The sequence below is a fragment of the Hypoxylon trugodes genome (genome assembly GCF_022578975.1).
Source record: "Hypoxylon trugodes strain CBS 135444 unplaced genomic scaffold F4822scaffold_6, whole genome shotgun sequence".
Taxonomy (NCBI): Eukaryota; Fungi; Ascomycota; class Sordariomycetes; order Xylariales; family Hypoxylaceae; genus Hypoxylon; species Hypoxylon trugodes.
In genome coordinates, this window is record NW_026250021.1 from 1,301,249 (window position 1) to 1,325,878 (window position 24,630).

Below are 24,630 nucleotides of genomic sequence, written 5' to 3' on the forward strand. Positions count from 1 at the left end.
TTGGATTAATAGCAAATCACAGGGTAGTTAAAAAAAAAAAAATTGCCAATAGATTGAGAAGAATTGATCCCATTCATGATTATGTTGAAGGTGGTACGTGCTTATGGAGAGGTCTTAGTCTGACTATTTATGTTACAGCGGCCTAGGTCTCGCATCCACAGACCCATATGTTTGTGCTTAACTCACGATGACATGCCCGAAAAGACGGTTCATATTAGCGTTATCTGTATGATGCTCCTACTACTACGCAAGATCTCGACGCTAAGACAGACACCTGGGGTAGGGAGCGCCACTTGTTGATGGAAGTATTAGTCAAGGTGCCATATTTTCCCCGATTCTATACATTACGTTGCATCGAGACAAATAAACCCTAGATAATTTAGTCTCTTTTTCTATTGTCAGCCTGTTGCATTACACTAATCCAACTACATGACATTCGGGGATCATATAGGCCGCCTATACATAAAATGAATGATATATCCGAAACCGTATAAGAACGGCGTTGGACCGCCTCGGGCTCGTTTACGCTTAGAGAAAATGATTATTTAATCACGCCTCGGTTCTCGTACGATTCTGACGATTTATTGGCTTCGACTAGATTATTTTTCGAGGGAAACAGGAAGTGGAGTGGACGAGAATCCCGGACGGGCTGGGCTGGCTTGGTTAGGTTGCAGAAAGAGACCGCCGTTGATTTTTTGATTTGTGATCATGAAATGGGGCAACGTACAGCCGGATAGCAAGCGTACAGCATTCTTTCCCTTTCCCTCTTTTTTTTTCTTTCTGTACGCTTCCGGTGCAGCAATTAATCTCGTATATTGTTCATTCATAATTGGCCATGCAATCCTTTTCATCGAAAAAAAAAAATGAATTGGTCTTGCTCGTTCTCGCGGATAGACCGCATCCCTCCCAATCCTCTTTGCGACATCTCGCCGCATCACTGCAGCTTAAAAGTTCGAAAAAAATTTTGCATTTTCTTAGAATAAAATTACAGGACAACGGGCTAGATTAACCAGCTTGGGAATGGATTAGATTTAATGTCTTGAAACTACCAACTGATTACATATTCATAAATGAAAGGATCCCTCTGACGTTGGAAGTGGTGGCGTATCCCATGCGCTGAGTGAGCTGGGCTTCATTCTGATACTGAAATTGCTTCTTCCGTCGCAACTGAACCAACACCGTCCACATTTTAGGGAAATTCTGCATCGTGAGTCCCACTCTTTTGTTCATTAACAAGATACCCCGTGGCGCAGAAGATGCTGATTACAAAATCCAGAAACACCGAGGATGCAGCAGTAGTCATTCTACTTGCCCCTGTTAAGGTCACCAGCTTACGACTCCCGTAGTATGGAGTCTCCGCTAGCGACTCGAGTCCCTTGGCATTCCGACCCGAAGCGAACTACTACCATCTAGCCGGCTCCGCCGCCTTTATAGGAGGAACCACGGAGCGCTGTGGGCCTACTTAATAACTCTTCTAGGAGTTTCGCCCCCGGCCCGTAGGTTTCATCCCAAGGACTACCTGCGCTTTTCAAATACTGTTCGAAAATGGCAAGCATACAAGAATTATTGTCGCCTACTGCTAACGGGCAGAAGTCTACTGTGCCGGAGGTGAGAGGGCGAAATGGAAGTCCAAGAGTCGATAATCCAGGGGAGACCACGCACTTCACGGTGGAGATTATCTTGGATGTGATATGTCCATATTGTTACGTTAATTGTAAAAACTTGAACACCGCGGTTAGGACTTATACAGCCCGTCACCCGGAAGCAACATTCATGGTGACATGTTCACCATATTTACTCGACCCGATCGCAGGTCGAAGTGGTAAGTAAGCCTCTTCTTATTTGACAACAGTTCTGTTCTTCCACACCCTATAAACTATCCGCCCCCCGAATGAGTCCATGCCTACTCGACTACCCCCTTTTCAAGAGTCAGCGAATGAAGAGCTAACCATCCCGTCCTACCACAGCATACAACAAATCAGACTACCCCACAATCCGAGCCCATAGCCGCGACTACTGGCTCGCTCTCGGGGAGCCCGTAGGCGTGACGTTTAAATTCGAGGGACGGATGGGTAATACACGCGACGCTCACAAACTGCTACGCTTCGCGCTCGAAAGCGAGCCCTCTACCACGCCGAGCACGGCGTTCGCGGCGCGCATCTCGAATCAGAATCAGAGAGCTGCTCCGGCTCTTGCGCTACCTCCGCGGGGGGCATCCGCATCTACTGGGATAGCAGAGAATGGTGGCAGTGAGAGTGCGAATACTTCGCACCCACGAACTCGAGGCCCAACACTGCAGTTAAGAGTATTGGAAGCTTTGTTCCGCGGACACCATGAGGAAGGCGGGGATATATCAGACCGGGAATACCTAATCCAAACCGGCGTCGCGGCGATGGCGGGGACTGGGATCGGGGAGGCGGAGATACGGGGTATGCTCGAGGAGAGCGATTCCCCTTCCCCATCCCCCTCTCCTAACAACGATACAGCGATGGAAGACGCAAACCAAGACCAGAACAGGGAAGGCGAAAATGAAGAGACAAACACCCGCCCCCGAACCTGGGGTCGCGCCGTCGATACCCTATTCGCAGACATCACGTCCCCGAGCGGTGGCCGCGGACTCGCGGTTCGCGCGGTCCCGACGCTTATTGTTAATGATCGGTATGTGATTGGCGGCGCGCAGGGCGTGGCGTTTTTGGTTGCGGAGTTTGAGAGGATTAGGAGGGGAGGGGTTAGGGATAGTGAGACGTATTATACTTAAGTAAAAACGAAGAAGGAAGAAAGGGGGGTGGTTGGTCTTTGAGATTACGACGATTTTTGATTAGAAGGAAGGAGGAATTTGGAGTCCGCTTGGGAGTTTCAAAAAAGGAGAATGAATATGATAAGGATATATCCATATTTGCTTACCTAGGTGATTTATCAGTCAATAAATTCAGAGCTATTCGTTACTACTGGAATGTGGTAGGGTGCACTTGGTTCGTTGTGAATGAAAAGGGTTAATAAAGTAGAAATATATGCGAATGTAAAAGATGCTATAATTTTCTGCTCTTTTATTATGTGGTTTCTTTTCTTTTCTTTTTTCTTTCTCTAGTATCCATCTGCGTAAAATTTTGACTTTCTTTTGGGTTCTTTCATTCTGAAGATGGATTTCATGACTGAACGACCTGCCCAATGGAATGTCGGACAGAGCAAAATAGAAAATGTTGGAACTCAGTCTTTTCTGCTGCACCTTACCATATGCTTTATTGTGCCTGTTGCTGATTAGGACTCTGGCGGTTAATGTATGGAATATAAAGGAAATAAAGAGGAATAAGAAAAAATAACATTAAAAGGTAATAGGCAAACCTACTCAGCCATCTCAAGCATATAATCCAGTCACAGAGCTATTCTCGTCAAGATGGCGAGGTAGCTTTTAAACTAAATCACATAACCTGGCACGGCAATGGCAGAACTGTTTAGAGTGTCAAAGCTCCTTTTATAGCTATGCCATTATGAAGTACAACGCAAAAGATGCAGACTCGCCCGCACGAGTCATTTCTGCCTCATACCAATACCTACTATCGGGTATTTGTGTATGCGTATATGAGGAAAACCATCTCGTGAACTGTCCTCTTTCCGAAACGCCTTGCGATTATATGCCCAATAAAACGCCGCAAAATGCAATAGTTTCTCCTTTTTCCTGACCGTAGACGAGTTCAACCGTCAACGTAAACCCTCTTCTCATCGAAATGCTTGAAAGCCCACCGTGTTCATATCGGTCGACCAAAAAACCGAGATTACTTGCGCTTGAGCTGCTCGAAAATGTTTCGCATGTGCTCGTTCTCGAACTTCTTCTGGACGCGAGAAGCCTTCTTCCGCTTCGGCGCAGCCTTCTGGACATTGTTCGCGAGCTTCGACCCATCACTGGTAGCCTTCTGACCAAGCGCCTTAAGCTTGCGAGGCATCTCATCAGCGGGGGGTAGCTTCTCCTTGAACCACATCGCCTTGAACTCGGGATCGACCTCGTTGTGCAATTCAGGGTTGTCGCGGAATATAAACTTGGCAGCATTCTCTTTTTTCGTGCGCACACAAAGAATCAGGTGTTCGCGTTCTAACTCATCGATCGCCGCTTCGCAGTTGGGCCAGCCATCTTTGATCGTCTTCAACTCGATGGCCCCAGAGTCTTTCTTGTGTTGTAGATAATCGAGCAGCGCGACTTTGGTGTTGACGCCCGGGAGTAGAGGTCGGAATTCGTACGTGCCCAGGCGCCAGGCGGGTACTTTGGCGTCAGCGTTCACCTTCGACTTAGGAGGCGGGTTGTACTGAATACGCGAATGTTTCTGCATGGCCATGGCGAAGGCATACTGCATACTCTCATCGAGTTGATGCAATGTCAAATGGTCGAGAAGCTCTTGTAGGGTCTTGGGCGTTGCCTTGCTCTTCAGATATTCGATTCCGTACGTGATTTGCGTCATCATGTGGCTACCGGTGGATTGCGATGCTGCTTTGGCGGCACGGGCGGCGGGTGTCGGATTCGCATCGTGATCTTTGTCGGTTGTGTTTCCGTCGCGCTTTTGTCGCTTTGCGGGTGCACCATCAGACTTGCCTGCATTTCCTCCAGCTGGAGTGGCGGCCGACGAGCTAGGCGCCGATCGCTTTAGGCCGTTGGCCGGCTTCTGTGGACTCATGACGGAAGATTTGATTATTCGAAGCGGAAGAGGAGTTTTCGCAGTATAATGACGGGTTTGTTTGGTTGATATAGGCCGATCTCGTCAATAGGACGGATGATGGAAAGGAAAAAGAAGTTGATTGAGAATGAAAGACAAGGCTGAATAAAGTTGAATAAGTTGAATTGTTAGGTAATTTCCCGCATAAGGAAAGGTTTAGCTAACATTAGATATTTTAGTGGAGATGCACTAGCATCCACAGGTGTATGCGGTACCTGTAACTTCGTACCTGGACCCAGTAAATACAGTACAGCGGGTAGGCAGTCCGCACGTGGCTTGATGAATTGTACCTAGGTAGTAGGGATTCAGTTATTGAGCGGGTTGACCCTTCTGTTTGGGTTTTGCAGTGAGACAAATCTAAACGCTGTTTTTATCAATATACGTCAATGTACTCAGGTACGCCATCATTAATAGGGATCAATTTTAAAAGTACTTATGGTGTACATATGTGTACCTTCTTGCAACGTCGGATGCATGTATTGAATACAAATAATCAATCTGATAAACCGAGTCTATATAGATAGTCCGAAACAGACATACAAACACTCGGATGCAAGAGACCGAAAGGAGATGAAAATGGCTCGGGAAGTGCGTCATTGGGGAAACAAGTTTCACCTTGCACGGGTATTTACCTACATGTATAATTTGGGGGGAAGAACAACCGAAGTCCAGGTACTTACATACCTAGGTATGTAGACATGTAGGCAGGTCAATAAGAATATCCAGTCAGAAGTTGTTGACCTTCATTTCAATTCGAATACCAAATAAATTAGAATAAATCGAGGATGGTTGGGCAAAGGGAAAACCAAGTGACAATGACATTTATGTTACATCAATTGATATATTAATGTTTGAATTCATCGTATGAATAATACGATATTAGGGACCCTGTTTAGTTTTCGATCGTCGGATTTATTAAAACTGCCTGTTCTTAGAGTGACAGCCCTGCTTCGGTCAGTCAACTCTACCAGTTAAATAAGTGTTGTATTTCCCACTACCTAGACTCCCAGCTCTTCGTAAACCAAACAGCCTGTTAAAGTCATAGCATTGAGCAATATGTATGAAGAACCAACCGGCCTCGAATCTATTAAACATTGGTAACAGGTATGCTCTCAGGAAAGTATCAATCATCTCATCACCTCATCGCCCAGTATATTCTATCATCCCAAATCATTTGGAGCGGGACATATGGATCCCCTATGCCTCCTTGCCTTGCTGCGCTTGCAGGTATTGGTAGGCACCGAAGGCGAGCAATCCTCCAATGAAGACGATAGCGTATAGAGCAGTACCTAAACCGGCCGAGTCCGTGTTGGCAGCGGGTGCGAGGGAAGCTTGTTGAGCCTTGGGAGACGGGTCACCGGGCTGTGGTTGATAATAATTAGCAAATTGAAACGAGACAAGAAAAAGCAAACAAGGCTGGTAGTAAAGGGGTAAGATCTCACCTTTCGCTTGAGGGTACCGACTAGGAGTTGCTCGAGGGTCTCGCGGGCTTCGTCACTGTGGCCGACATCTTCGAAAGCTTCCGTCGCATCCTGACCACCGACATCTAGGAGGACCTCTTCACCACCGCTGCACGAAGAAGTCAAGTCAGTCGGTCAGTCACGAAAATTCGCAAAATGTTCAATTTGCGACGAGGATCGAGCAGGGAGATAAGGGGAAATCCGAATACGAATCGCGCACTATATGGGGATACTTACGGATGCTCATCGATGAACTTGGTGGTATCGTAGATCTTATCGTGGATAACGAGGTAGAGATCCTTCTTGGTGTTGTGCTCGGCAACATCCTGATAGGTAAGCTCCTTATCCGCCATTTTGACTTAATTGTTTAGAAATTTAAACAAATCTATCGAGATCGATCGCTTGCGATTGGGAAAAGACAATGGCACGATTGTGAAGTCAAAAGGATCAGAAGCTAAGGCACACGCACACGTACGTATACTCGGCACGGAGTTTCGGGGTTGGTTGGAGGAGAGGATTAAGAAAGTGAGATGTGTAAGTAAAAGTAGATTGTAAATTGTATTGGTGGTTAGATTTCCCTATCTTCGAATACTTTCTGTCCCCTAGAAATTTCCGAGCTAGCGGTCTGCGGAGCACAAATCCTATGGGATCCACGGATTCTAGCGAATCAGCTACATCCTAATTCATTTATCAACACTCTGTGTGGGGACTAAGCTTCGATTTTTAGCGTGGATACCTCAGTAAATCAACGGACCCTTGGGTTGGTTTCAGTGGACCCATAGTATATCTCAGGGTACGTACTCTACCATTTGAAGATGTGTGTCTCATATGTGTACATAATTATTTTATGCACCCCTCGGCTGGTCGGTTGTACACTGATTCAGTCCGGATGCTGGGTCGGTACATGTCTGTCGTACAAGATCCGTAGTATTACACAACTTCATTATTCCGTTATCTGATCCAAGTAAGGCAAGTCCGAACCTTCGAACAATTTTCACAAATATTTTAATAAGATCGCGACATTAGATCCATTCATTTCAAATTTATACATCTCACTCATCTCAACACATATATTCATCACATACAAACACCTATATATCTTAGACATTGCTTATATGCATATATAATATAAGACTAAGCCAAGACTGCCTTGCCTAGCTGGTTCATCATCTCCGCACGGCTTTACCATGTATCCGTTTGTATCGCATCCGAACCAATTGCTCTCTCACCCCTAAAGAAACGAATCAGCGGGGTCTAGACCATGCCTTATGCAGCACTTTGGGTCGGTACCGAGTGAGAAGGCGCGTATATTCGCACTCAAGTTGTCCAGTTAAGACCGGTAAGTTGTGAATATAATGACGTCTACCTATATCCTCAACGAAGACCCGGATCTTCCGACATCCGATCGTATGATGTTTGTCTCGAATCTCATGAGAGATTCGGAGGGAGGGTTTCTTCAACATGCACTACTGGTCGATTCCTAGAGATCATTTAAAACGTATTCATGGCCGTAGGCATCAGGGAGCCGGCAGTTCCAACCGGAGCTAGGAACGCCAATCCATGGTGTTCCGAATAGCACGCTTGAACGAATACGAAGAGCGGGGGATATCACAATACCGACAAACTGGGTCTCGGTATTTCTTACACAAGATTGAAGAAATTCGCCTTGCGTCCACTCTCCCTCCATTGCTTCACTGCTTCTCCGAACATCAATCCCGGTACGTAACATTCCCCAATGAACGAATATTCGTTCTCACCCAGCTCACGCACTACATAAGGGACTTTACCACCGAATAAGATGACTATAATATCGTCTTTTTCCATCGTCTCGGGCCCTATTCCCATCAAATTTTCTGTCGTTATAAAGAATCGCCTATGCAAACAAACTCGCGTGAAGGTTTCATGAAATCGACCAGAATTTGACGAGTTCCAAAGAGCGGTCTGCCATTTTGGTTTTTTACTGATTCCCGAAACTGGTATTCGACCGCCAAACTGCTTGGACATCCAGTTCGCCGCATCGTCAAGGAATCCGGGATCCTCATCTACTGGCTTTCTGATGTTGGTAAGACCTGCGGTAAGGGTAGAGACAAAGGTGCGTGGAATGTTTTCTGGCTGGTACATTTCTAACCGTTCACCTCTTATGCTATTTCCCTTGTTGGCCAAATGTGCGATAAGACTCCACGCCGACTTGACGAAATCGCGTTCTTCCTTGTACGTTGTATGCCGAAATCCGTAACTTATAAGTCTATCTCCATAAGCTCGTATCACCCTAGTGGGAATCCTGATACCCTTCACGGAAAAGCATCTAGGGTCTATCGAGTCCCCTATTACTAAATTCTCGCCGCCGTCCGCGTTATAAGGAGTATCGTCTTGGCTACCATCGATCAACTCAACGGATTCTTTTCCCTGGCTCCAATCCGGTACCCACGATGGAAGCTGATCCAGCGTTTTCACTCCTTGGATCCCACCGGCATGAGACAGTGCCGCGAGATTTCCATGGTTTATAACAAGGAAACGTACCATGTTCTGATAGACTTCGTTAACTAGTTCATGGTCGTATGTTGGCTCGATCAATGGGTTGAGCTTTTCTGTTTCCGCGGTCTCTTCCGCCAGACTGTACGCCGCGTATACCTTGTCAACCTTCAACGTCGACTTTCGCCCTCGAAGATCTCGCAGCATTTGAAGTAAAGGGCTTCTTTTCCCTGGCGTGCAATGCATTTGCCACATTGCCGCAAGCTTAGCAACCGGTAAAAGGTCTTTCGTATCTCCAGTATATTTAACGTTAGAAGGTAAACCAAAGCCATGTGCTTGAAACCATCTAGCAGCTTCTCCTAAAGCCGCCAATTCGACATGCCAGTCACCCAGGATAGCTATCGCTTGCTTGGCGTGGACAACCTCTTGGACGACCCAGATTCGTTCAAACCATGGATTGTCAAAAAAGTCATAGAGAACCTTCCATTCCTCAGCTGTCGCAATTGGAAACCCGTGCACACTGTTTCTGTAGGTCGCATCTGTAGCGGCTCTTGCCGCCGTAGGATAATCCTCGCCAGCCCGGACATTCCTTAACGCTTGCGCGACGAACGCAAGAACCACAGGCATCCTCCCATACTGTCCGATATGGAACTTAGCCGGCTGTAGAAATGACGGGAGTCCATATAATGAGCTAGTACGTGCCATTTGGAATGATCGAGCTCCGCCCAACCATATCTTTACTGTAGTAGCGTTGGCATATATTCTATCCATCAGCTTAACCTGGTTCTCCTTCTCAGCTTTATCCAACTGGTTGATACATAGCGCATCAATCCAGATTGGCCTCTGCTGCTGAGAAGCCGAATGCTCCCGTTCTTCTTGCCGGTTCGTAGCGAACCCGCGCCACACATTGTGACTCGAATGGAGAGGATGGTTCTCAGGCCAGGTAATAACTGAATCCCAGCTTGGAAGCGGGCGGAGATATCTCATCGCTTCGATTAAATTTTCGGTGACTACCATCCTCTGGCCATTGCATGTTATAGGTTCGTCGGACAGATTACTGCCCCACACATAGGAAATGGCATCGTACTCCGGTGCTTGATCCCTATCATCGACAACAGTTAAACTGCAGTTTATCGTCTCGGATGCGAAGCCCGGTACGATTGATAAAAGACGTATCGACTTCGGCCCCAACGGCCCATAAACTTGGTTAGACATCTTTTGAGACCCCTGCACTGAGGGGGTTCGTGATGGTCCGCGCTCAGATGTGGATGGCTGCTATCACGCAGCTTAACAGAATAATCATTATTCAAGTACAAATAGCCCTATGTTCCATAGTTAGATGGTTATCTTGATGCTAACTTGTGAGGCTAGCCACCTACTGTAGGTATGATTGGAGCTTCCAGTGGGCTATGTCACCGCGATCTCACCTATGAAAGAGAGGGTACTTCAGGGGTGCTTACATATAGCTCACTTATAACCCCAGCCGCGATCACACCCTATGCTGAAATTGGAAACGAATCCGATACGCTAGACCCTGTATCGTTAAAGTGCTATGTCTGCTATTATTCGCGAGGTTTCATTTAAGGCGCAGCGCTTTCAGCTTCGAGTTGCGACATTACGTATATGGTAGTCGAATGCATGCTCGAACCGACTTTTGACTGTTCACCTACTAAAAGTATCGCGAAAGGATAAGAGAATCGAGGCATTCACATGGGAACATCTGGATGGGCTAGATTATAGCTGTATTGAATTGTTATCTCGCCTGCTGACCTTATACGGTTATCTAGAACCCCCAAACGGGGTGATTTCGCAAACATGAATTTATTCACCAATATCTGGAAAGATGCCAAACTATTCAACGCAAGTAAGTCTTTAGCTAAGCATTATAAGAGAATTTCATCGGTTAGAATGTTTAGGTACTAAAAATTGTTATAGCTGTTTATGCACAATGGTAATACCATTCATCTACCTGGCTGTCCGGGGTTTTTATTCGGGAGACTGACTCCTTCATTAGGGCCGGAATTTTATCAGTTATCTCATGCATACTATTAAGACTCTTCTGGCTCATCATCATCGGATTTTCTACAAGACCTAGTCATAATGAATTTCCTATGAAGTTCGCGCCATTAGTTATGAGTTTGGATATGATGTATGTTTACAACCCCAAGCATCCCCCACCCTTCCTTTTCGTCTACTAGAAACTCACATCTCACCTTGTACCCAGCATGTTCCCTATCCTCATCCTAACCATCGAACTACCCCTCATCTTCCGCTGGAAACCGCCTTACATCATCGCCGTATTCTACTATTTCTTCCGCTCCATCGCCGATACCATGCTCCTCAGCGCGGATGTCGCTCGTATGTATCCCCACGGCAGCGCCACATGGGTCCTCATCATAACCGGTCTGATCAAGACACCGCTCATATTCCTCGGGCTTATGCGGCCGTTTGTCTCGTCCGAGGGAAACCGCATAGACTTCGAATCTCCTAATCTGTACTCCATGCGTGAAAGAACCGTGTTTTACATGGCGTACACAGTTGCCTATGTCTTCGGCGCACACGGATTGCCGTTTGGCCCGCCGAAAGGCGTTAGGTGGTTCCTGATTACCGAGCCTATGAGGTCGTGGGGGCTTAGCTCGAGATGGTACTTAGAACCTGCGGATATTTTTTCCGTGGTGGCGTTGATATGCTATTGTATCGCGTGGTTTACTAATCAGGAATATGTGTTTAGTCGCACGTTGGGAGGGCCTGGGGTTGAGATCATGACGTTTGTTCGTCCGGGACGGGTGCCCACGGATGATTCTATTGCCTACGAGGAGGGTGCTATTAGGTTATGATTGTTCGTGGAATGTAAGATGAATTATGTATACTTCACATGAAATTCGCACTTATAAGTCGTTGTGATGAACAACTCAGTTTAAATGTGTCTGTAATAGTTCTGAGAATAAACTCCCCGTTTTACTCATCTCTGCTAGGCTAAAACACGAAGGCTGACCAAACATCTAGACGAAACGATTTTGAACGCGACCATTTAGCACTATCTCCTGGAGGCGCCACCACCGATGTCCTGACCCACTCTGTAGCTGGCTACCTTATCCCATTCGATCTTCTGCCGTGTAACTGGGAGTTGTCTTCGTAGCCCCTTGAATGCGCCCTCGCTTAGATTTGTGAACCCTCGGTTTAGTTCCTCTTGGTACTTCTTCTCGGCCGCGGCGATTTCCTTCGCGATTCCTGCGCCTGTGCCGGAGGAGACTGATCCCGCGACGGGCTTGTTGGTTAATAATCGCACGTTTCCATCTTCATAGTAGTGTACGTCAACCTTGATGCTACCTTCGAGGCTGCTCGATGAGGGGTCGAAAATGTAGAGGGATCGCCATCGTCCGTTCCTGGATTCGTGTTAATATTTCCTCACGGTGTATTGGCCAGATTAATAAAATCCTACCAGAAGTTATTCGGGCTGTACTTGTTGGCCACGATTATAACTGCCACTTTAGAGTCGTCCTCGATAGGGTATGCGCCGTAGGAAGCGTTGGGAAAATGTTCTTTAACGTATGTAGATAGGCTCTTTAACGTAGACTTCCTGCGCATAATTAATCAGCCATCTCTTCGTACGCGTTACTCGAAAGGTCGTATGTACACCAAGTCTGCCTGGGCACCCTCCAACGCATAGCTTTGCACTCCGCTCGCCTTTTGAGTAGCGTGATCGAACGCAAAGCTAGAGGAACTCTCAACGTCGAAGTATCGCCCACCGCCTAAGGAGCTATGCGAGCTGATGATGACTTGCTGGCTGCTGCCGGGGAGCTTCGCTGTGACGAACTGTTCCTCATTGTACTTCTCGAATGCAGGACCCAGCTTGGAGACGATGTCGGACTCGTTTGTTAAGGTTTTGATATCTATAATCGTAATAGGATATTAGAATCGGTTCGATATTCCAAGTAGATAAGTCCAAGGTACCATTTATTACGTCGGCTAACTATGATATGTCTATAAGTCAGTTCGCAAGTCCTAGCTTTCTATGAGTGGGTATTGTATATACCTCGCCAGGCGGTGCGCCTTCTACGAAAGATCCGATAGTATCTAACGCAGACGACATCTTGGATCGACGTGATATTCGGTAGGGTATAAGCGAAACCGATCGGGTTGATTATCGTAGCGTCTTCGTCTGAAGTCGTACTGTTGTCCCAGCTCTTGGTGACTTATTAGGCCTTCAGCGTTGAAACAGGGGAGCGCGGGGCAAGTAGGCGGAGCTTGGTTAGAATCTCTAGGTGTTCCTTATCGATAAGAAACACCAACAATATGACGATAGATACCTAGGTACCTAAAATAGCTTTGGGTTTGTACCACCAAGAATATCTCCACTTAACATTTTCATCCATCAAACTTAACTTTTTGCAACAATCACCTTTCTTAACATATTTACATACGATGGGCATATTGTCGTTGTCTTATAATATATTTATAAGCTCTTTCTCTAAAAGCCCACTTTGGTATACCCCCTAATCTCTCTTATATACGTATGAGGCTACCTGATTTCAAATACGTATAGAGAGTTCTATGCTGTGGTCTCGACGCTATGGTATATACAGGGTGCATAGCTGTTACCAGCTATGTGCTATTCTTTAGAGATCGTCCTATGATCTGGACCTGCCGCATTGGTCTTTTCAATATTCTAACAGCTTCTTAATTCCATCGTATACCCCTATGTTATCGTTAGCATTATAACCATTACACAGTTGGAAACCGTGCGGTACTTACTGGCTACATCGGGGATATTGAACTTCTCAAACATCAACGGAGTGAAGATACTCCATCCAGCCACTCGCGACACCGGAGCTTCCAATCGTATGAATGTATCCGGATCCTCCTGGATTGCTGCAGCCACTTCAGCACCTACTCCAGCATTTACCATTGACTCGTGGACCACCATGCATCTCCCCGTCTTTCGCACACTCTTAAAGATGCACTCCTTATCCCACGGATATATCGTCCGCAAATCAATAAGTTCTATTGAGATTCCCAAATCTTCCTCTGCCTTTTGAAGCGCCGCGTTACAAGTGTAGAGCGGTTGTCCGTACGAGATAATAGTCAAATCTTCGCCCTCCTTGAGTACTTCGGCCCTGGAAAGCGGTAAAGTGTACGGACTTGTTGGCACTTGTTCAACTGCGGCTCGATATAGGATCTTCGGCTCCATGAAAACGCACGGATCATTACTCCTTATCGCGGACAGCAAGAGGCCCTTGGCTTGTAAAGGCGACCTTGGCATTATCACTCTTAGACCAGGAATGTGGGTGAAAAGACTCTCGGGCGACTGCGAATGGTATAGTGCTCCATGGCCTACCCCTCCGCACGGCATCCTTACTGTCAGCCCGCCTGCGTGTCTCCCAGTCAATCCTTCACGATACCGATATTTCGCAGCTTCATTTACTAATTGATCGAATGCCGGATAGACGTAATCCGCAAATTGGATTTCGGCTACCGGTCGCATACCCTCGGCTGCCAACCCAATGCCGAATCCCATAATACCTTGTTCTGTGAGGGGTGTGTTGAAGACGCGAGCGCCGCCGAAATTCTCCGCCAACTTCATGGTACAGCGAAACACTCCTCCGAAGGCAACATCCTCACCAAATACCAGAACGGTCTCGTCTTCCGCAAGCGCAATTGATAGAGCATCGTTAATGGCCTGGAAGAAGTTCATACGTTTCGCTGTGCCATTCTTAGCTTCGGGCGACAACTCTGGATTGCTTAGGGCAGTCTGCGAGCTATGTGCTAATAGTGATGTTGTTGAATAGTCGGTGGGTAGGTTGAGTCTCGCGTTCGGCGGATGTGTCGAGTAGTTTCGACTCCGTAATGTACAAACTACCGGACGTTTGCACTTTCGCAGAGCACTAACGGTTTTAGACACTGTACCAAGTGGTCTGAGTACAACAGAATGGCTCGTCATTTTAATTGCACTCGTTCGTTACCTCTGCCAATTCATGCTTCGCTATCGACTAACAACGTTCTGCAAAAAAAGGATTAAAGAACGAGGAAGCAAAGCAGTCAGCTAAGCTAAAGCGTCATAATCCATAAGACTCGGCATCGCTTATCTGCGGCATTCGGCTCAAGAGAGTTTGAATTGGCATTGGAAAAGGCGAGAAAGGCCAACCCCACACGGCACTAAACCCGCCAAGACCGCTAATACAAGTGTGTACCCCGGTACGTACCGTCGTGGACCACGCCGCCGGGTGTGGAGAGGATCGACAGGGATATTGACTTGGAAATTGAATTTATTACGATTGTTGCCCGGTCAACACAAATACTCACCGTTTAATGCGTTTAATGCCACCTCTTGGCTTCTGTAAGTTCAAGGAAGTCTCGTCCGGACAATTCATCCTTCTATCTTCCGTAATCGATTGATTGCTGCAGATTCTTTCCACAAATAGCTTTTTGCATACCAGTCTACAAACACATTTGCGACACTTTCGACATTTTATATATACTTCCTATCTATTCTTGAATGTATTACTACCTTTGACATTTACCTTATATCTATGGCGCACGACGACGTAGAATCAGACGGATATCGACGTAGAGATTCGGAAGCACGCCATAAACGTCATAGAAAGAAGGGCTCCCGGGAACATGGCTCGAGAGGGGATAGCTCGGCCTCGAGGGGCGCATCGCGAGGTGGAGGTCAAAGGTTGTCAATGAATGCATTGGCTCAACTCAACGATTATAATACTCGGGATCATACGGAAGAACCGCCGAGGGAACGAGAACGAGAGCGGAGGCCAATGCGAGAAAGACGTCGGCGAGAAGAATACACAGCTGTCGATGTCGAGTACGAGTCGCCGAGGACGCCACGTCGGACGAGAGACGACTATCGCCAGTCGGAAGGAGAGTCCGATTATCCTAGACGAGAACGACGGCGGCGGAAAGAGGAATACACAGAAGATGAGAGAGGATACGAATCTCGGGACAGGGAAGAGCGCCGCCGACGACGGCGACATCGCAATGCGGCGGCGACCGAGGACGAAGAAGACGTACCTAGGGAACGAGAACGGAGACATCGCAAGAAAGATCGACGAGTGGTTAGCGGTGCCATTGTTGAGGAAGGAAGGGCGACGTCGAAGATGCGAGCCGGCGCTGCCAGTAAGCATAGCAGTTATGATAGCTACGATAGCATCGCGAAAGAGAAGGCAGGAACAGAAACCGAGGATAAGTTTGCGAAGTTAAAAGAAATATGGAGAACGAAGAAGAAATGTAGGTCTGGACTATCGTATGGTGGACACGGTATTGACATCAGAATTAGGGATCATAGGGGGCATTTCACTTGTCTTGCTTATCATCATCATTGCCGTCGCGGTCTCCGTGAGCAAGAAGAACCAAGCGAACAACTCCGGGCCGGACAAATCTAATCTTAGCGGTGTTTCGGAGAATGACGTACCTCCTGCCGCACGGGGAACCTATTTAGACCCCTTCACATGGTACGACACAACCGACTTCAATGTGACATATACGAACGAAACTGTTGGCGATCTTCCAATTATGGGACTTAACATGGATTGGGATGACTCCAAGGCTGCCAACGACAAGGTCCCAGCGATCGAGAAATCTTGGGGCGACTACGCCAAAACGCCAGCACGTGGTGTCAACCTTGGTGGATGGCTATCGCTAGAACCCTTTATCACACCTTCGCTATTCAACTACGATAGCAAGTTGCAGATCATCGATGAGTGGACTCTATGTAAGCATTTGGGCCCTAAGACGGCTGCTTCAACACTAGAAAAACATTATGCGACATTTGTCACAGAGCAAACCTTCCAGGAGATACAAGCGGCAGGACTCGACCATGTCCGCATCCCTTATAGTTACTGGGCTGTCCAGACATATGATGACGACCCCTATGTCTTCCGAACATCATGGCGCTATCTTCTTCGTGCCATTGAGTGGGCACGAAAATACGGGCTACGAGTAAACCTGGACCTTCACGCCCTTCCCGGAAGTCAGAATGGATGGAATCATAGTGGAAGACAGGGTGTTGTCAATTGGCTCAACGGTACCGACGGTGATCTAAACTCGCAACGATCCCTGGATGTGCATGACCGTTTAACCAAGTTCTTCGCCCAAGACCGTTACAAGAACATTATCACCTTCTATGGACTAGCCAACGAGCCACGCATGGTAGACTTATCCACCCAGGCCGTCCTATCTTGGACACAACAAGCATACGATTTAGTGCGGAAGAACGGGGTCAATGCTAACGTGGTGTTCGGGGATGGCTTCATGGGATTAGCCAATTGGCAAGGCAAACTGACGGGCATGGATGGGCTAGTATTAGATGTGCACCAATATGTCATCTTTAACAACGACCAGATCGTATACACGCATCAGAAGAAAGTTCAATACGCTTGCTCCGGCTGGACGCAGCAGACAGAAGAGAGTATGGACACCTCAACAGGCTTCGGACCGACCATGTTCGCCGAGTGGTCACAAGCGGACACGGATTGTGCACAATACCTGACCAACGTCGGCTGGGGCAACCGGTGGATCGGGACGTACGACTCGGGGAACTCATCCACACAAGCTCTCACACCGAAGTGTCCCAAGCAGGACAGTTCATGTACGTGCGACGGAGCCAACGCGGACCCGAGTACATACAGCGACACTTATAAAAAGTTCCTCAAGATGTTCGCCGAGGCCCAAATGGTCTCTTTCGAGAAAGGCTGGGGTTGGTGGTATTGGACCTGGGACACCGAAGCCGCGCCCCAATGGAGCTACAAGAAGGGTCTCGCAGCTGGTATCCTCCCCGAAAAGGCGTACGATAAAGACTTCAATTGCGACGCCGACGTACCTGATTTTTCTGACTTGAGCGAAACGTATTAATTTCCATTTGGTCCGAAACTCAACCTCGACAATATCCAATTGGCCTTTCTCCTTTGCTTCTCCGCGGTATGATTGGACTTCTAATGCGAATGGTGGGTGTTATTTAAACTGCGGGATCCTACCCTCCCTTTCTACATGCATTGTCCAGACAAAACATAACCTACCTACATACTTTATTTCAATCTCTCTCCCAAGCTGTATGTGTGTGGTGTGCCTGGACATGCATGGGGTTGGTTATCTTAAGATTGTATTCGTCCCGTCCCGTCTCGTTTCGTATCCCCTAATTGAAAGTCGAAAGCTGCAAGAGGGCTTCATTTAAGCTGAAGAGGTGTAATGCATACGCTCGGTCCCCCGAAGGAGATTTCGCCCGTGTCCGCATTCCGCATCGGATTTTACGGATATACCTAGAAGAAAAGAAAAAAACGGGTGGGTTGGTAAGTAGGTTGGTTGGTTTTATCGCGGCTACCGCGCAAATTCGACGAATATTTAATTATCTTTCCGGTCGGCCTCAAAAGAGGCCGGAGAAAACGTCCCGGCCGAAAGAAGGTAGTGGTGGCTATCTTACGCGTGTCCATACACACTCACAAGATTGGTTGTAGTCTTGGAAGCATTTTGCATATATGGGCGGCAGGTTTTGATTATTTATTGTTTTGATATACATTATCTATATACCGATGAGGATGCCGGAAGCAGAAAGGGTGGGTCACGATACATGCGAATGTGTTTTTGGGAATTGTTTTATGTATACCTACCTACACCATGAGAGACGCACAGAGAAAGCGAGACAGAAATATGGTTGACGAATGCAGAGTTTTAATGATACATATGCAACGCAAGTACGCTTGAACGCCATTTTCTGCAGAGTTGACGATCACTTTTTTATTGGCGCTGAAGTCGTTTCTGGCTTATCGTTCGAGGCGTCTCTTGCCGCGTACGCTTGGCAGACAAAAAGGCATGTTACATAGGACTATGAGGCTCTGCGGTTAGATGTTCGCATATTAACTGAATTATCTCGCATTGGTGAGGTCTCATCGTGGCTACGGGTAGCTCTTGTCCGGCCTCTAGGAAGCAATCCATCATACGCCAGAACGAAGGAGTGGGGGCTGTAGGTCAGAATGCCAGGAGGCTGATGGAACGTTAAAGATTCTTGTGCCGAACTTGTGGTGGTTTCGTATTTCTCGTCATAAGCCACAGGGTTGTATCGCGGCTGATCATACTTATCTGACAGATTCACCGGTCGAGAAATCTAGATCAAGCGGGCCAAGCCCCGAAGAGATTAGGGGGGGAGACAAGGCTTGCCCAATGCCGGCGTCTGATATCGGTGTTTGAGACATCGATCGGTCGGAAAATTGGCACATACCTAGGTATAGAAAGACAGAAATGGACATAACGTGCGGGAATGGAGAGCTGAACGATGTCCGGATATTGTTGAGGCTGAAGCCCCGAAACCAGGGCACCGCGTGGCCCAAACCGGTCACTCACCTATCATTCGAGGAGGGAAGAAATAGCGAGACGAGTCCAATTGGACTATAGAGTTGGTGGCTGGGAATCGTGTCGTATTCATGCTGTCATTCCACCATCATGGTCATTCACCGTGGCCGGCCACCACGGTGATCCATCACCTGTATTGTACCCATTCGTCCAAATGATGAGATGCACCTGAATCCAAACAGGGTCCGATCGACACGATGATTTTGACCCCGGTTTGAGTCCAGGCTCAAAGTATATTCATAGTAATTCCACTGTTACTATGATTTCTATCGGAGAGGCAGCAAATACTGTTGAAAACCCGATCATGTCCTGTATGTGTGGTCTAATTGTCTGGTTCTAGACCAATTCTGCGGGTACTCACGGGTTCGCAATTTACTGCCTTGCTTGAATAAACATGATGAAATTAGCGGATCGTATGTAGTTGGCTCCCGAGATGGAAAAGTCTTAATAAAACTTGACGAGGGATCAGGGACCGGGCTGCGAACGCAACACAAAATACAGCTCATGCTTGGAGCTGCGTTAGCGCGTCTCTATTTTGGATGTATAATGCCTATGTTGACAAGATTATGTCCAGTTTTATTCCAAGAGCGCCATTAAGACTAGGGGCTCCGGTAGTTGAAAAAAGGTGGTGTGTGTACCTAACCGCAACACAAAATAGGACCTGCACTAGTGTAGACAGTACAGGTGCGGCCGTAAGGTCAATTTCACGGCTTAATCCTGGTACTCGTGCCAAGAAACACGTCGATAGATGCCGCAAAGATTGTTGGGCTATGTTTGTGACGGTCGGAAGTGGCACCTAGCCTTCTGAACAGCTTAGCTCCCATGGACTGTTCGACACTGTTTCCTATCTCTTAGAGCTCTAGACCTTGGTGCTATCGAGCGCCACATAATTCTCAGATGATGTCAGGGCCAGCAGCGTACTCAGTGATTGGTTGCTCTGGCCTGCGATGTGCGGCGCCACCATACAACGTATGCCTCTGTCCGAACGTGCCAGCCACAGGACCTTCATTCCAACCATCCTTCCCACTTCGTCGGGCCTAGGCACCCAAATATGACTGGCGGTTTGTGGAATCGACCCGTGTTTTTGCCCACTTGGCGATGCACGTATTGATTAACCTCTGATAGCCCTAAGGACCCTGTAACCTCGTATCAAGTTTTGATAAATGCTCACAACCGACATGCACTGAGGGCTGATGACTATACTCCCACGCTAAAAATATTACTGGATCGATGGGCTGGCTACTTGGTTCAAGCTTGTGTCACACAATTAAATGATGTGTAGATCGCCGGCTTCCTAGCCCACTGATCGCCCAACTAGAGCATGAGAATCCCACCTGTGGCAATGGCCGTGATCGATCGCATACGTAGCGTCGGCTTGGAAGAGCTACATGAATTTGAATGAGAATCGACCGAAACAACAAAAGAGTGATACCTACCTAGGTAGGTACATTGGTATTTCGGAAGTCCGATTTTTTCCCACGATGGCTAGACTAGGGGCCTTCCTATTTTCGGGGGTTCCCTGTTTACAGCGAGGAAATTCTTCTTATTGGTTCTTTCCAGACAGAGTGAAGGGCTGGAGTAGTGTCCTGTCTAATCCAGGGGCAGGTTTTGACGCGGTGACCTATGGGCTGCCAAGGATAGAACGTAAGCCTCGCAGCCCAACGTCACTCAAGAATGCTGAATACCGACGCTAGCGATTTTCATCAGAACCGAAAGGATTTGCTAGTATGACGAACAAAAGTACCCTTCGTTAGAAACTTTCGAAAGTTGTTTGTAATTGCTTTGTCAGAATTCTGCAAGCCATTGTGATCTTGCGTATCCGAGGTGAAATTTTAAGCTAGGGCTCTGTACAACCGATTAGAGTGAACTTGAGGTTATTTTACCGTAGGTAACGCAATCCTCGTATGTGGCATGCTTCGAACCGTGACATCATGTGTAATACCTAGGCACCAACCTGAGGAATTGCGGTACGAGCGTACAATATGTATCTGTCTTCCATAGTCGGCACTATCCAAGACCGCCGATGCTGCCTGGAGCCAGGCTGCATTCGGAGGAGCGCTTCCTAGGGTATCACGAAGCTTGTACCCGTTCAGCTGGCCCCTCTAGGACCTTGTTCAATTGTTGTGTTCCATTCGCCTGAGCATGAACCTCAGCAGCCAGTCACCTGCCAACAGTTGGCTGAGAGATTTATTAACCACTTGAATCTTTGCTTCGACTTCCCGCTCCCCCTCCCCCCGGTTCACGTGGCACAGAGTATATTGAAATTGGACGCGCGAGGGTCGTATGCAGTCAAGGCACGTGACTTATATTATGAAAGATCGGCTGCTAATAGACGGGGAACCCCCCTGGGCCACTGAAGTGCCGTGTTTTGGAGTTGGATATAAGTGGCCCATACTATTGCATGATACTCCAAAGGATTGACATGCTGTGTCGCCTAAGTTCATTTGACCAAGGGCAGGGCTGACACGCCCTATGATATTTCTGACGGAGTAGTGCCGGCGTTAAAAGAAGAAGCGAATATACCTATCAAAGCTTAAGGGAACCGCGTCTACTATCCACGACGGGTATACAGGGGAATAGCCAGCCTTGGGCGAGGTTGCATTCCGTAGGAGTAGTGGTGCGCACTATTTCATGCAATGCACGACATTGCGGCAGCGGACGGTTGGCGCCGTGGGCTACATAGAGTTGGGTAAGCGATCTGAGATGGACAAGACTATATTGAAGCTGTATATGCGGATAACCCACTTTAGCATGCATTAGAGGTAATACCATCGAGGCAATGATGGTTAAAATAATCGTATACATCGTATACATACCCAGGTAATTATGCACATGCGCCTGTTAGGACGATCGCGAGAGAGCGATCTGAGGGGTCGGATGTTGTCTCCCTTAGTCGCACTAACAGCGATCGCTACTGGTTACCCCTAGGCCGTGATATGCTAAAGATGAGAAGATGAAGGTCTCTTGCAGTGAAGATCCTCAAGGCACCCCCGGAGAATTCGGGAAGGTTGGCGATAGGAGGGTACGGACAACACAGCGGTAAGGCAGGTAAACGTCTGGAACGGATTCTAGATCAATATGGTGACCTGCCTATTTAATTGTGATTTGGCGAGCGACCGACGAAGCAACCATGGAGAATGGAGAGACCGTAAAGTATGAAGGAATAGCTGTATGCAACAATTCATCCATTGAATTTGCTACAAAGTGACGCGTCAGTAGAAAGCTTCGACAGGTCAGTCCTGCGTTGATTGGGTCCATTCAATTTTGAGCGCATACACATGCGGCTTGACCCACGATGGACATGAAGGGGGGGGGCAATCCCTCGGCATTGCATTTGGCGTCTTCCTTCCCAGTCAGGCTCGGCAGTACGGATACGTAGACCATGATTCGACGAGACATGTGTCGCTTATGGTGGTCTATTCAACCATACAGAATGGAGCGTATGCAGGTATGTAGGTATGTTGAGAGCGACGTTCGTGTTGACGGGGGAACTAATTTGGAGCGTTATTGTTGTTGCTGTTATTGGATATACTCATGTATCGATGGTCCATCCGTTGTGGCCCCGTGTGGCCCCGTCTAAATTGTTGAAAAATAGAAATGTATACGTGTCTGTATGAAGGTATGAATGAGATGACCGGCGTGATCACCTGCTGAAATTGGAAGAAATGAAAGTACGGAGTTTCGTCCGCGATGAAGTAGAAAGAACGGAGACAGAAGAAAAAAAAAAGAAATTGTTATCTATCCGGCTGGAAGTTTTGTGGCATGTACCTAGGTAAAGTTACATACATTGTACCTGCCCTATATACAACATATACTTCTATGTAACCTCCAACTCTAATTTGTCACTATCCAGGATGTCAGTACAATTTAGTATTATTGGTGTACAAAATGTAATGTATTGGGTGTATTGGGGATACCTAAAATAAAGGGGAAGCTTCCTTGGGAAGTACATGTAGAACCCACTGCGATACGTATGGTATTCGTACATACCTACATACATATGTAATGTACAGAGGCATTTACAGCTTCACCAATTGTAGGTCTACTTTGCAATTCGTAGGTAATTACCACTTAAGATCGGATTTATACCTCACTTATTACATACGTATATTATACGTACATAAGGCCGGTAGGGTTGGAAGCAAAGCAACAAGATATGATATGATATGATCGACCAAGCTACTATGGCTCGTCTGGGGAACGATGCATCAACGGCAGGGACCTTGTCAGGGCTTATATTAATTAGATGGTGGGATTTGTTTAGGGCGATGAAGGTTTGATGGCGGGTGGTGGGTAAGAAAACATTGGAAGGTACATAGAATCTCTTCTGTCGTGCAAGGTTCTCACGTTTTTTTAGTTAGTAATCCAAGTTTCCATCGTGGTTCGAATCGAAATCCTTGGCGGCGTTCTTGGCGTTGGTTGGTCCGTGCCTGAATGGTCGATTTGACCTGGTGGGGTCAAGCTACTGCATTAGCACATGTAGTTTTAGGTCTAGCGTCGCTTGGCTTTTCGTCTTTTTATTCCCTTTCCTGCTGAAGTCCCCCTTCCTACTTTTTACTGCTAGGTACGCTAGGTACTTGTATGTAGGGAGCAGAATATTTCACCTGCCGTGCTGTTGGTTTCGTGATCTGCAATCAACTCGGCTCACATGCGATAAGAAAAGGAACCTGGCAAACGAGGAAAGTAGAATAGAATAGAACCGAAGGAGGAGGGGATAAATGGATTACCCAAAGGAGAAACCAGGGGAAAAAATGGGATTACAGATGTGCATGTAAGCATCTACGCATTGATTTCATGGTACATCTATATGTACATAGGAAAGTGTATTATTATATATATTATTTGGGAAAGAAGGAAGGAAAAGAATAAAAAAAAAAACTTAAAAAAAAGAATTGAATGAGGGAACCCCGCAATTCGATTGAAGCATCAAAGACGATTATTCGAGAATGCGGAATGACATCGGCCAATTAGAATTCGTCATTCCCTCTTTCTCGGTTCACCTCTCTACCGACCGATATCGTCAACCTTTTTTTTTCTTTTCCTTGTCGGTTGGCTCACGCAAGCTTAAGGCCCGTGTCATTAGTGTCGACATCAACTTTCTCACCTCTTTTTTTTTAACCTTTGCGCCACCACCGTCTCGCTTCAATTGATTGGCGCTGCCAACTCGAAAGAATTCAAACAAAGTTGACTACTAACGCTGCTATTACTTAGTGGATGGTAGATGTCATCTTCAACAATACATATTGAATTGTCTCAGTATTGCGCTTTAGCTTGTCGCTTGCTCGGCTTTGCTGCGTTTGTGCTTCCCACCTTGGCCTAGTTGGGTAGCTCTCCTCTCAGCCTCTTTCTGCTGGATCTGTTTGGTCTGCTTGGTCTGCTGGTCTGGCGCTTTGCCATCCTCTTTCGCGCTGATCGTTTGAGTCGCTAGATGCATCCGTACCAGATCTCCTATGCAGCTTGCGCCATACTCGATCATCCTCGCAACCTCTCGCAGCAATAACGCATACAATACGCATATTTACCACCTCCTCTTCACCTACTTCCTAGGTACTTGACCGTACATACGTTATACCATAGTTACATAGGTCGCCGATCCAGAAATACATATTATTACATACATACATACATCCACATACATT

The 24,630-nt window shown here is 47.1% G+C and overlaps 8 protein-coding genes across 8 annotated transcripts; 3 read left to right on the forward strand and 5 right to left on the reverse strand.

Annotated features, from left to right (window-relative positions):
- Nucleotides 1-1,206: 1,206 nt before the first annotated feature.
- Nucleotides 1,207-2,978, forward strand: F4822DRAFT_284597 (uncharacterized protein). Its single transcript, XM_051454925.1, has 3 exons — nt 1,207; nt 1,277-1,822; nt 1,968-2,978. Exons 2-3 carry the CDS (start codon nt 1,546-1,548, stop codon nt 2,756-2,758), a joined length of 1,068 nt encoding a protein of 355 aa, XP_051313275.1. The 5' UTR covers nt 1,207; nt 1,277-1,545; the 3' UTR covers nt 2,759-2,978.
- Nucleotides 2,979-3,773: 795 nt separating this feature from the next.
- Nucleotides 3,774-4,664, reverse strand: F4822DRAFT_430250 (transcription initiation factor IIE, beta subunit; the record flags this gene model as incomplete). The annotated part of the gene is made up of 1 exon (XM_051461255.1): nt 3,774-4,664. The coding sequence occupies one exon, from the start codon at nt 4,662-4,664 to the stop codon at nt 3,774-3,776; it is 891 nt and encodes a 296-aa protein (XP_051313276.1).
- Nucleotides 4,665-5,416: 752 nt separating this feature from the next.
- Nucleotides 5,417-6,738, reverse strand: F4822DRAFT_406748 (cytochrome b5). Its single transcript, XM_051458423.1, has 3 exons — nt 6,401-6,738; nt 6,146-6,272; nt 5,417-6,065 (listed from the first exon to the last, which is right to left on the reverse strand). Exons 1-3 carry the CDS (start codon nt 6,514-6,516, stop codon nt 5,901-5,903), a joined length of 408 nt encoding a protein of 135 aa, XP_051313277.1. The 5' UTR covers nt 6,517-6,738; the 3' UTR covers nt 5,417-5,900.
- Nucleotides 6,739-7,715: 977 nt separating this feature from the next.
- On the reverse strand, nt 7,716-10,055 carry F4822DRAFT_284798 (heterokaryon incompatibility protein-domain-containing protein). Its single transcript, XM_051454927.1, has 3 exons — nt 10,015-10,055; nt 9,338-9,957; nt 7,716-9,271 (listed from the first exon to the last, which is right to left on the reverse strand). The coding sequence occupies exons 2-3, from the start codon at nt 9,848-9,850 to the stop codon at nt 7,805-7,807; spliced, it is 1,980 nt and encodes a 659-aa protein (XP_051313278.1). The 5' UTR covers nt 9,851-9,957; nt 10,015-10,055; the 3' UTR covers nt 7,716-7,804.
- A 395-nt stretch (nt 10,056-10,450) lies between these two features.
- On the forward strand, nt 10,451-11,472 carry F4822DRAFT_430253 (uncharacterized protein; the record flags this gene model as incomplete). Its single annotated transcript, XM_051461256.1, has 4 exons — nt 10,451-10,499; nt 10,571-10,586; nt 10,650-10,784; nt 10,860-11,472. 4 exons carry the CDS (start codon nt 10,451-10,453, stop codon nt 11,470-11,472), a joined length of 813 nt encoding a protein of 270 aa, XP_051313279.1.
- A 73-nt stretch (nt 11,473-11,545) lies between these two features.
- Nucleotides 11,546-12,849, reverse strand: F4822DRAFT_406761 (subunits of heterodimeric actin filament capping protein Capz). Its single transcript, XM_051458425.1, has 5 exons — nt 12,672-12,849; nt 12,590-12,608; nt 12,273-12,528; nt 12,078-12,215; nt 11,546-12,021 (listed from the first exon to the last, which is right to left on the reverse strand). Exons 1-5 carry the CDS (start codon nt 12,726-12,728, stop codon nt 11,673-11,675), a joined length of 819 nt encoding a protein of 272 aa, XP_051313280.1. The 5' UTR covers nt 12,729-12,849; the 3' UTR covers nt 11,546-11,672.
- A 333-nt stretch (nt 12,850-13,182) lies between these two features.
- F4822DRAFT_284831 (thiamine diphosphate-binding protein) lies at nt 13,183-14,869 on the reverse strand. The gene is made up of 2 exons (XM_051454928.1): nt 13,391-14,869; nt 13,183-13,334 (listed from the first exon to the last, which is right to left on the reverse strand). Exons 1-2 carry the CDS (start codon nt 14,574-14,576, stop codon nt 13,297-13,299), a joined length of 1,224 nt encoding a protein of 407 aa, XP_051313281.1. The 5' UTR covers nt 14,577-14,869; the 3' UTR covers nt 13,183-13,296.
- On the forward strand, nt 14,803-17,953 carry F4822DRAFT_285038 (glycoside hydrolase family 5 protein). The gene is made up of 2 exons (XM_051454929.1): nt 14,803-15,877; nt 15,927-17,953. Exons 1-2 carry the CDS (start codon nt 15,166-15,168, stop codon nt 17,498-17,500), a joined length of 2,286 nt encoding a protein of 761 aa, XP_051313282.1. The 5' UTR covers nt 14,803-15,165; the 3' UTR covers nt 17,501-17,953.
- Nucleotides 17,954-24,630: the final 6,677 nt, after the last annotated feature.

Coding starts and splice junctions, on each gene's coding strand:
- F4822DRAFT_284597 (XM_051454925.1), top strand. CDS start 1,546: ATGGCAAGCATACAAGAATTATTGTCGCCTACTGCTAACGGGCAGAAG. Junction 1,823..1,967: donor CCCGATCGCAGGTCGAAGTG/GTAAGTAAGCCT, acceptor GTCCTACCACAG/CATACAACAAATCAGACTAC.
- F4822DRAFT_284831 (XM_051454928.1), bottom strand. CDS start 14,576: ATGACGAGCCATTCTGTTGTACTCAGACCACTTGGTACAGTGTCTAAA. Junction 13,335..13,390: donor CAATATCCCCGATGTAGCCA/GTAAGTACCGCA, acceptor ACGATAACATAG/GGGTATACGATGGAATTAAG.
- F4822DRAFT_284798 (XM_051454927.1), bottom strand. CDS start 9,850: ATGTCTAACCAAGTTTATGGGCCGTTGGGGCCGAAGTCGATACGTCTT. Junction 9,272..9,337: donor GAGCTCGATCATTCCAAATG/GCACGTACTAGC, acceptor CATATCGGACAG/TATGGGAGGATGCCTGTGGT.
- F4822DRAFT_406761 (XM_051458425.1), bottom strand. CDS start 12,728: ATGTCGTCTGCGTTAGATACTATCGGATCTTTCGTAGAAGGCGCACCG. Junction 12,216..12,272: donor GGTGCCCAGGCAGACTTGGT/GTACATACGACC, acceptor AATTATGCGCAG/GAAGTCTACGTTAAAGAGCC. Junction 12,022..12,077: donor TACAGCCCGAATAACTTCTG/GTAGGATTTTAT, acceptor ACACGAATCCAG/GAACGGACGATGGCGATCCC.
- F4822DRAFT_285038 (XM_051454929.1), top strand. CDS start 15,166: ATGGCGCACGACGACGTAGAATCAGACGGATATCGACGTAGAGATTCG. Junction 15,878..15,926: donor ATGGAGAACGAAGAAGAAAT/GTAGGTCTGGAC, acceptor CATCAGAATTAG/GGATCATAGGGGGCATTTCA.
- F4822DRAFT_406748 (XM_051458423.1), bottom strand. CDS start 6,516: ATGGCGGATAAGGAGCTTACCTATCAGGATGTTGCCGAGCACAACACC. Junction 6,273..6,400: donor AAGTTCATCGATGAGCATCC/GTAAGTATCCCC, acceptor TTCTTCGTGCAG/CGGTGGTGAAGAGGTCCTCC. Junction 6,066..6,145: donor TCGGTACCCTCAAGCGAAAG/GTGAGATCTTAC, acceptor TATCAACCACAG/CCCGGTGACCCGTCTCCCAA.